An 11,496-nucleotide genomic window follows, 5' to 3' on the forward strand; every position below is an offset into this window, starting at 1 on the left:
CCCGAACTTCTGTGAAGAAGTTCGGGTTTGGGTACCAAACATGCGCGATTTTTCTCATGCGAGTGCAAAACGCATTACAATGTTTTGCACTCGCCCGGAAAAATCGCGGGTGTTCCCGTAACGCACCCGCACATTTTCCCGCAACGCCCGTGTGAAAGAGGACTTAGTGTTTTTTGCAGCAATTTTTCCTGAATGCAATTATTATGTGTGAAAAAACCTTTCTATCGAATCCGGGCAGAAGCTTCAACATCAGTTGCTACAGTAGAAAAATAACGTATTGGTTGTACTAATCAAAGATGAGACGCCCTATAGGTTTGAATAGAACAGCAGCATACATACGTGTCCGCCACTTCATTCAAATGGAAGAACATGGGTCTCCCTTATAGTGACTGGCTGGGGCCCCTGTGGCCAGACCCTGCCGAATAAACACTTATTCCCTATCCTGTGGATAGGGATTAAGTTGTTGAACAGGACAACCCCTTTTTGTGCCAAATTTTGTCTAAATGCACTTTATAGCTGTATGAAGTATAAATTCAATACAGTGCATTTATTTTCTGTGACCAAATCTGTGTGTGCTATGGAAGAATTGGGAGAATTTATTGTGAGGGTAATATTTAAAGTCCGTTTTGCTTTAGTCTGTGTCTGCACACTTTGCGCCAAATTTATCAAATCTTGTATAATGTATAAATTTGGCGTATATTTAAACCTAATTTTTTTTGTGAAGAAATGCTGCTCCATCTTTCCTACTCCAACCTCCCTTCCTCCACTGGGAAGTTTACAAATTCATGGTGATAAATCTGGAGTGAAAATATTTAGCATAGCAAACCATTACCATTTCCCAACCACTTTTCAAAAGTGAAGTGAGTGGTGTAAAAAGTTGCACATTTTTTAGAGCTAAGCCCAGAAAGTCACAAAGCCCTATTTTGTGACTTTTTTTTAAAACCAGATTTGTGGAGTTCAGGGCTTGATACATTAGCCCCCTTATTTGTCCAGCGCACTCTACTCTAGAAATATAATCTGATTTTATGATGAGAATATGTGTGTGTTGGTAAGCATAATAATCACTTGAAACAATCAGCCCATTCCAACAGAATATAGGAAAAAAATATGGCTCGAAAATGTTTCCCCAAATAAGTGCCCAAACTTGTCTTTGCAGGTTCTTCTTGGTGATTGCAGATCATGTGCAGTGAATCAGCCTTCCAACTTTTACTATGAAATAATGAAAACTGAGCCTCATGCACACGACCGTTGTTTTATTCCGTGTCCGTTGTTCTGTTTTTCATGATTTTCTGCAGACCCATTGACTTTCAATGGGTCCGTTGAAAACTCGGCTAATGCACCGTTTGTCATCTGCGTCCGTGATCCGTGGTTCCAGTCCGTAAAAAAAATATAACCTGTCCTATTATTTTTGCGGAAAATGGTTCGCGGACCTATTCAAGTCAATGGGACCGCTAAAAAACACGGAGGCACACAAGATTGTCATCCGCGTCCGTTTTTTTTTCCTATCATTTGCACGGCAAACCTTCTTAGATTTTTTTTTACTTTCCTTTATGTCTGGTGATCCTCCAAAAATAAAGGAAGACACACGGAAACAAAGACGGAAACGGATGACGGAACAACGGAACCCCATTTTGCGGAACGGAACACAACAACTGTCGTGTGCATGAGGCTTAACAGTGATGAAGTTGCTGATTGTTTGTGACTTTGTTAGGCTACTTTCACACTTGCGTTTTTGTCTGATCCGGCAGGGATCAGCAAGAACGCTTCCGTTACTGATAATACAAGCATCCGTTATGAACAGATTTGGTTGTATTATCTTTAGCATAGCAATTATGGATCCGTCATGAACTCCATTGAAAGTCAATGGGGGATGGATCCGTTTTCTATTGTGTCAGAGAAAACTGATCCATACCCATTGACTTGCATTGTGGGTTATGACGGATACGTTTTGATCCGCATCCCATTCCGGACAGAAAACTACAGCTTGCTGCAGTTTGCTCTCCGGTATGAGAACACAACCAAATGGAACGGAATGCATTTTGGAGCACTCCATTCTGTTCAGTTGCGTTTTGTTCCTATTGACAATGAATGTGGACAAAACGGAAACGTTTTTCTCCAGTATTGAGACCCTATGACTGATCTCAATACCGGAAAATGTAAACGCAAGTGTGTAAGTAGTCTTATAGAGGCACAAATACAGTTAGGGTCCATTCACACGTTCGTGGTGTATTGCGGACAAGAATAGGGCATGTTCTATTTTTTTTCCAGCGTTGCGGACCGGAAGATCGGGGCCGTGCATAGTGTGCTCTCCACATCTATTCCTGCCCCATTGAGAATGAATGGGTCCGCACCCGTTCCGGGATATTGCGGAACAGATGCGGACCCATTCCACGGACGTGTGAATGAACCCTTAGGGCTGTTTCACACGAGCGGATGCTGTGCGTGACATCCGCTCCGTGAATGACAGCCAAGACCCGATGCAGACTGCAGAGGCACGGAGCATTAACATGATTGATAATGCTCCGTGCCTCTCTGTCATCTCTTTACTACGAAATCACAGTGAGATAAAGTTGTCACTGTGATTTCGTAGTAAAGAGATCACAGAGAGGCACGGAGCATTATCAATCATGTTAATGCTCCGTGCCTCTGCAGTCTGCATCGGGTCTTGGCTGTCATTCACGGAGCGGATGTCACGCACGGCATCCGCTCGTGTGAAACAGCCCTTAAGGAAAGCTTTTTATATAACTGAGGCCTTATGCCATTTTTGTGCCAACAACCCTGACAAAAAAAATGCTCCAATGTGCTAATTTGCATATGAATAAAATGCAGATATCTCTGCAGCTAATTAACATTAAGACAAACGAAAGTTTTTAGTTAGCATGATCAACCCTACCAGGCAGTATGACTGGTTTAATAGGGTTGATTATGCTGACAGAGACTCTTTATTGAGGTGATTATATGCACTGTTTGTTTCAGAAGACAGCATACGTTGGTTAACAGAGGCTGATTGTACACTATTAAAGGAATTATTGGGGAATTAAGAAAATAAAATTAATGAAAATACTTAAATATTACTTTCTTAGAAATACATTCCCAAATATCTTTCATTAGTTATAATGGCTAGTTTTGCATGGGGAGCAATCATCTGGAGACATAAAATGGCCACCATCTTATTAGTACACACAAAACCTGTCCTAATCACACAGCAGGACAAGATACTTCAGATGACTGAACTATAGAGCTGCCTCATCCATTTCTCCTACTTGTCAGGTATTATGATGATCCTGAATACAGTTTAATATGATCTTCAGCTGAATCTCTGTAGGAGAAAGCTGAGGAGACATGAAGAGCAGAGTGGAGGGTGGGTATGATGCTAAAGAGCAGCAGCACTTGTATGCAGTCTCCATTACCACAGCCCCACATTACGACAGTCTGTCCTGTCCGTCCTCTCTGTCCTTCATGTCTCCTCATGAACTCCATTCCTAAAGAGGGATCATAATCCCTGATGAGCAGAGAGGAGGATGAGGCAGTTTTTTAGCTCAGTGTTGTGAAGTAACTTGTCCTTGTCTGTGATAAGGACAGGTTCTGTGTGTACTAATAGGCGGCCATTTTATTTCCCCTGATTGCTCTCCAGACAAAACAAGCCATTATAACAAATGAAAGGTATTTGGGAATATGTTTATAATAAAGTAATATTTAAGTATTTTCATAATTCCTGGAGAATTTAATTCCCTGTACCCCAGAACACCAAATCTAGTGACATTGACCCTCCACTTCAATGAAAGCGATCCTGTCATCTCTACAATGCTGCCCTTGCTGATAGTTTAGTGACAGACCCACTGATTTCGGCTGGCTGTCACTTCTGTGCTAGAATTCAGTACTTTCACAGTACTAGGAGGACAAACTTTGCAGTGCACACCAGCACTGCAAGTGAGATGAGACTCGTGGCTCCGCCCGTCCACGCATCCTAAAAATGACAGGCAGATTTCTTTCCTATGCATAAAATGAATGAAAGCTGCCAGTCATGGGGAGGGCGAGGCCACAAGTCTCATCAAGCTCCTTTCCATCGCAGCACTGGTGTGCGCAGTACTGAGAAGCACTGTAAAAGTACTGAATTCTAGTCCAGAAGTGTCGGCCTGCTGAATTCAGCAGGTCTGCGGACAAAGGGAGCACCCCTTTTAGTGACTGAATTAGAGCATCGCCTGTTACATTGATAACTGCATTTCTCTTCGGTTGGCATCTTTTACTAGGCCCATCAAGAGAACAATAGAGCTATCATAGTGTTACCCCAGTTCTGTGCCGATTATTATCATGAAGGTTACCTTGGAGAAAACATCTTCCCTTCACAGCCACACTTATCTATCTAGGGGGGCCTTATCATTTGTGATGACTGCTACAGAAGCACAGTATTTTGAATATAAATTTGAGTCGTATGGTACTGCTGAAATGAAAAAGAAAACGTTTTCTATGAATTTTGTGTTTAAAAATACCCATTTCTGACAGAAGTGCACCTTTAATTTGCATAAAATAAATCTATGCCAGTCTCTTTGATTGCATGATCTTAGAATGTAAAGAGGGTTGATGGGAAACGTAATTACTAGGCTGTGTCTGTAAAAGTTGGGATCAGGTACTGTATTTGCAATTTGTAAACCCAGCGTGGGGGCTCATGCCCACGAACCTAAGGGCTCTGTGCCCATATTGCGGACTGGAAACGGCGAGTCCGCAATATATGGCCACTGGCCATGTGCACTCGGTGCTGCAGATGCGGACCCATTGACTTGAATGGGTCTGCGATCAGCAAGATATGGCCAAATATAGGACATCCTATCTTTTGCGGAGCAGAGGGCACGTATCGGAAGCCCACAAAACACTGCAAAGTGCTTTTGTGGGCTCACGGGTTTCGTGCTTCCGCTCTACAAACGATAAAACATGTCCTATCTTTTACTGTATCTTGCGGATCGTGGACCCATTCAACTTAATGGCTCCACAGCACCTAGTGCACACAGCCGGGGCCCGTGCACTATTTGCGGTCCACAGCACGGGCACTGAGCCCTTACGTTAGTGTGCCTGAGCCCTTAGTTTGTATATCTGTTTCTTTTGCTAGGAATGGTCAGTGATTGCAGTAACGCTTATACAATCTTTAAAGGGTTATTCCCATCTGAACATTTATGGCATATCCACAGGATATTCTATAAATGTCTAATAGGTGTTGGTCCCTACTCAAGAACGGGGCCGGGAATGAAGAGCAGGCCGCGCATGCATGTCTGTCTCCATTCAATGCTATGTGACTTCCCATAGTAGCCAAGTGCGCTTACTCAGCTGTTTCTGTAAGGCTCATAACCGTGAATGGAGGGAGCTGCACATGCACAACCTACTCTCCCTTTTTGGCGCGGTGTGATGGGTATGTTCTTGATATAGGAGTTGGTCCGAGAGGTTAGACCAGGACCTAGTAGACATTTATGGTGCTGGTCCAGATGGAAAACCCCTTTTAATAGGATTCCTTGCTTTGGAACTTTTTTTTTATTTTTTATCTTTCAGTAATTTCTTGTTGGCAGCATGCAATGCTGATTTCTTACATTAGTTATTGTAAAACTGTTTTTCTCCTTTTTAAATTTTTTTCGGCCTGCCAGATTCCAGAAACTTCTGGGTCAGAAATCTATATTGTGAATACTCAAGAGTTCTCTCAGGTACCTGTATACATTTTAAACCAGTCTTGTATGTTTCCGAGAGAATCTCTGGACAAACCCGTCTTCTCCAGCTTTTGTGGGTGATGTGTGTATGATTTTGGTTTCTTTTTATGTTTCCTGACCAATAAAACTTTTGTGTGCATGAAGCCCTATCCTTTCTGTGTGGGACCTTTTTTTTTGCCTTTCCCATTGGCTTTCATGTAGTCACCCAAGTTTTATTTGATTTATCAATTTTATTTTCTTGTTTGCCTTTTGAAGCAGTCAATAATTCTGGATGTATCTGCTAATAATGATTCTAGTTTTGTATTATCATTCAGCAGCCACCTGTATTCCTGGGTAGTTACGGTAGATAAGCGTCTGATATATACTATAACCAGTATCCATTTGAAGCTTCACATCAGATTTTTTGCTGTTAATTACAGAGCTGCTCAGATACGCCCAATAAGCATTTTATTACATTTTATAGCCCTTCATGTATTTGTGCCCATTGATCGCTGGATTTCAAACAATATCAATATGTCAGCCATTCATGTGTGGTAAAGTGGACCTGTTACCATTAGTATCAGGGTATTTTTGTAGCATCTGCAGATTTATTTCTGCATACAATTGCCATTTTTATGTGCTGTTTTCCACTGACCTTTTATTTTAAAGGGATTCTGTCACCTGGATTTTGCCTATAGAGCTGTGGACATGCTCTGCTAGATTGTCACTCGCATGCCTGCAATATCCAGTCCCCATAGCTCTCTGTGCTTTCATTGTGTCCAAAAAAAAACGATTTTATATGTATGTAAATGAGGCAAGTAAGGTGCCCAAGGGGCTGTTACTAACGTTTCTGGTGCCCAGCCACGCCCACTGTGAAGGAGCCCAGCACCACCCCGCATCCGCCGAATCTCCTCCTTGCTCCCCGACGTCACAAAGTTAGAGCGCCGTAATCTCACAGCTAGCGCATGCGCAGTTCGTTCCCTGAGGCTGGTGCCAGCACAGGGAAGGAACACTATGGCGGCACTGACATGCGGCGTACTTGCGCATGCGCGAGATTACGGCGCTCTAACTTTGTGACATTGGGAGGATATTCGGATGATGCGGGCGGTGCTGGGCTTCTTCACAGTGGGCGTGGTTGGGCACCAGAAACGTTAGTAACAGCCCCTTGGGCACCTTACTTGCCTCATTTACATATATATATCAAATCGTTTTTTTGACACAATAAAAGCACACAGAGCTATGGGGACTGGGTATTGCGGATGTGCTAGCGGCCATCTAGCAGAGCATGTCCACAGCTCTATACACAAAATCCAGGTGACAGGTTCCCTTTAAGGGGTTGTCAAGATTATGAAAAATTTAAGCTGGTGTAAAATAACAAATGAAACAGTTTCAGTCCTCTGCTCCAGTCTTTGTTTACAGAGCTGCCGCGTACCTTTAAGGCATATCATTGGCCTTAAAGGTAAGCTAATGAGGCTGCAGTAGTCACGTGATGTCAGCCCTGCAGCCCTGTAGATAGAGCGGTGGGAAGGACCTAAATGTCAGCACTGGAGCAGCAGATGATTCAGCAGGTAAGTATTTAAGTACCTCCTTTTTTTATTTAGTTTTTATGCTCTGTCTCACTTTTTTTGGAATCTTGGACAACCCCATTAAAAAAGTTAACGGACATAGATTACAATTCTAGTTTACTTCATCAAAAATACAATAAAACATTGTTATTTTGTTATTTTATTTCTTATACATGAAAGGAATTGGTCCACTTTAACAATGCAGGCTCCAGGCCTGAGATGTTCTACAATAGCATGATTGTAAAAATCCCTTTATTTTCTCTTATTCACAGGAAAGAGAATCCCTTCAGAAGCAACTAGATGAGGCCAACAGAGAAGCTCATAAATACCGCCAGCAGCTGTTCAAAAAAGAACAGGAGGCAGAGGCCTACAGACAGAAGCTAGAAGCCATGACCAGGCTGCAGACTAATAAGGAGGTGGTGTAACAGCTAGTGGACATATGGGTTTTCATATTTTCATTCACAAGACGCCCCAATCTTTTCTGTGTGCTTTTGTGTGCCACAAGTGGGACACGGATATCGTGAGAACAGATCTCCAGCAAGAACACTTATCCTAATAGTGCTGGTCTTAATAAGGTCAACCCTTGTGAAAAGTATTTAAAAAATACTGTAAATAGTTTTTTTGTTTTGTTTTATTACAATTAGCATATTTGTTGATTCTGGCTTTTGAAAGCTGCAGAGAATACCATGTCAAAGCTTTGACAGCATTCTGCGTGTAAGAGGGCAGCGACGTACCTCTCTCTCCATTGTGCACCTTCCGCAAAAATGGGCAAACGCCTCAAATCTGCAGTGCTTTCTTTAAACAGATCAACGTGGCCTTTGAGCTTACCATTTCCTAGTGGAAATCTTTGTACAGCTTTTCATTTGTGTCTCCTATTATTTGAACCTTTATTTCTTTTTCTACTAAGCAAAAATTTTATATGTTTAACTTCTGAAACATCCAGGTAGATTTACATGTATATGAAGCTAATATTTTTTGAGAAGAAACTTTTGTACATATGATGCATGCATTTTTTCTATTTCTGCACATATCGGGCTGTGCTATCTCTCATGAACAGGCATTTATCTTTATATATGGAATGGTCCTTTTCTATACACTGATAATTGGCTTGTTACATCTACCATAGTCCACCAGACTCAAATTTGGGGAACCTAGCGGGCTACAAAGCGTAAAATGGCTTCCATCGAAAAGCTTTTATTAACACGTACAGATCAATGCATCTGGAGAAGAAGATAATGAGATCTTCAGATCCTTAATTGCTATTTCGTAAGGCAGACGTGTCAAGGAATTATTGAAATGGTGGCTTAACTATCCTTATTTGAGGAACAGTTCGTTTAGTCTTCATGTTTACCTAAAACAGGGCAGGTATGGTTTAGAGTTCTGCTAGGCTTTGGGATATGGAAAGCATAAATTACATTTAACCTTTTTTTTATATTCATTCAGTAAGTTTATGTTATCCTTCTGGCACATTGTTTCTATGCACAAATTACGAACTAAATATTTTTTTTTTAATCAATCACATAGATGTTCTGACTTTATTCCAAGAAAACAAAAGGAATGATAAGTAAAATATTCCTGTTATTACACAGAACTGTCATTGTACAATGTAATTATGTTATCATTTTGTTAAAATTAAATATGCAATTGTTTCCTTTTTTCATGAAAATAATGTGACAGAGTATTAAGTACAAAACAATCAAAATATATGAGGGTATTATTTTTACATGTGGCTATCTCTTATTGCAGTTAGCTATCTGATGGAATGATGGATACCAGATTTATATCATATTTCACAATACGAATAACCCATATTTATTGGGTTGAGGAATTAAAATCTAAAATAAAAGTGGAGTAACTTTGGATATACTATTCTTTTTGTTCTGATTTGATTTCATATTCCCAGTTCATAGCTAGTGGTTAACAGCGGACAGCAGGTTTACAATGCACCGCTCGCTGGTAACTGCAAACCAGAAGTCAAAATCTGTTCAACGTTAGTAAAGAATATGTAAATAATTTGCAAAGCTGCTTAAAGGGAGTCTGTCAGCACATTTTCCCCTTTTTAACAGTTCCCATAGCGCTGTAGCCGCAACACAGATGATTAAAACGGTACCTTTATATGCTTTTGTGGACTTGTAAAACTACCAAAAACGAACTTTGATGCATATGTAAATGAGGGCTCGCAAGTGCCCAGGGGCGGAGTCCACCGCGTTGGTGCCCAGGCATCTCTGCCTCTTCGGCTCTTATCCCCGCCCAGCCTCTTCCTCTGCCCGCCCATCTGTTTTCTCTCCCCCTCAGCGAGATCCCGCGCCTGCGCACTGACTTCCTTGGCTGGGGCATGCGCACTGCGATGCCCATTGCTGGTACGGCATCGCAGTAGCTTATGCGCATGCACCGGCTAACGGATCATGCAGATAAATTTACCTCTCTGTATGATCTGTTAGCATGCGCATAAAGCTACCGCGATGCCGTACCAGCAATGGGCTTCGCAGTGCGCATGCCCCGGCCAAGGAAGTCAGCGCACAGGCGCGGGATCTCGCTGAGGGGGAGAGAAAACAGATGGGCGGGCAGAGGAAGAGGCTGGGCGGGGATAAGAGCCGAAAAGGCAGAGATGCCTGGGCACCAACGCGGTGGACTCCGCCCCTGGGCACTTGCGAGCCCTCATTTACATATGCATCAAAGTTCATTTTTGGTAGTTTTACAAGTCCACAAAAGCATATAAAGGTACCGTTTTAATCATCTGTGTTGCGGCTACAGCGCTATGGGAACTGTTAAAAAGGGGAAAATGTGCTGACAGACTCCCTTTAAAGAGGTTGTGTGTTGTTCTTCAGCAAATAGCATTTATTAAGTAGACAAAGTTAATACAAGGCACTTACTAATGTATAGTGATTGTCCATATTGCCTTCTTTGCTGGCTGCATTAATTTTTCCATCACATTATACACAGCTCGTTTCCATGGTTACGACCACCCAGCAATCCATCAGCGGTGGCCATGCTTGCATACTATAGGAAAAAGTGCCGGCCTCTCTAGTGGCCGGGACAGTGGAATCTCACATAGGCTAGTCTAGGATTAAAAGGGTGGTCGTAACCATGGAAACAAGCAGTGTATAATCTAATGGAGGAATGAATCCAGCCAGCAAAGGAAGCAATTGGGATAATAGCAATACATTAGTAAGTGCCTTGTATTAACTTTCTCTACATAAAAAATGCTATTCGCTGAAGTGACACAGCCCCTTTAACTGTTTAGCTAGGTTTTTGTAATTGTTTAGAAAATGACCTTTCTTAAAAATGTTTAAGAAAAAAATGCTGAGAATGGTGTAAAACAAGAAAATGCCAATTTCTGTCACTCCTATTAAGCACTTTCTGGTTCCCTGCTAGTCTCTACTTTCTGACCCCTGTTGACACACAGGAAATGACCACCCAGTCACTGACTCCAGTGGTGCCCAACCTCAGATAGCGATTTGGCTAAAAAATTGGTTCCTGTTTTATCCAGAGGGACCCATCAAGTCTAGCGGGGAATCGGAAAGCATCATAATAGGTGCACCGGTGGATCGGTAAGGTGAGTATAAATTAGTTTATTATTTTACACCATTGTCAGACTTTCATCAAAAATGTATTTTGGTCAGACAATCCCTTTACCCCTGTCCCTTCTGCCTCGGTAATATTATTTGCTCTCAGCCATTTGACAGCATGAGTATCATCCAGTCCACAATGAATTTGCTGTTTCCTTAGCATGACAGCAGTAAGTATATTTTAGAGGGGGCACTCATATGTACACATTAGGGGAGACTTATCAAAACGGGTGTAAAGGAAAACTGGTTTAGTTGTCACATCAACCAGTCAGACTCCACCTTTCATTTTTCAGAGCTTCTTTGGAAAATGAAAGGATCAGATTGGTTGCTATGGGCAACCTAACCAGTTTTCCTTTACACCAGGTTTGATAAATCTCTCCCAGTGTATTGTTTAACTTTTACTTCTGTTATTTATTTTTTAATGGGCATCAGCAGACCAAATATATTAATGAAATGTACTACCGCCCAGGAAATCCAGAGATGTGCCACTATTTAACTTAGAGATCAGTAATGAGGCTGTTTATATATAAACATGTTTACTGGGAGAAAATTGTTCAATTGTCCATAGATTGGTTGTCATGTCTAGAAACGCATTAAAGATCTTATATATAAGGGATTCTATGATCTTGTAAGTTGTGAGTCTTGTAACATCGTATGCAGCTAAGGCTACTTTCACACTGGCGTTTCTCGGTC

The 11,496-nt window shown here is 41.7% G+C and overlaps 1 protein-coding gene across 5 annotated transcripts in view; it reads left to right on the top strand.

Moving 5' to 3' along the window:
• GABPB1 (GA binding protein transcription factor subunit beta 1) overlaps nucleotides 1-9,103 on the top strand; it is a 57,922-nt gene extending 48,819 nt beyond the window's left edge. For 4 of the 5 annotated variants that reach the window (XM_040414041.1, XM_040414042.1, XM_040414043.1 and 1 more), the window contains 2 exons: nucleotides 5,631-5,687; nucleotides 7,507-9,103. In XM_040414041.1, coding sequence (XP_040269975.1) covers nucleotides 5,631-5,687; nucleotides 7,507-7,659 — 210 coding nt within the window. In that variant the 3' untranslated portion in view covers nucleotides 7,660-9,103. The remainder of the gene's footprint in view (nucleotides 1-5,630; nucleotides 5,688-7,506) is intronic. The other variant, XM_040414044.1, reaches the window with a different exon arrangement.
• The last annotated feature ends 2,393 nt before the right edge of the window (nucleotides 9,104-11,496 follow it).

This window comes from Bufo bufo, chromosome 1, assembly GCF_905171765.1.
Source record: "Bufo bufo chromosome 1, aBufBuf1.1, whole genome shotgun sequence".
NCBI lineage: Eukaryota > Metazoa > Chordata > Amphibia > Anura > Bufonidae > Bufo > Bufo bufo.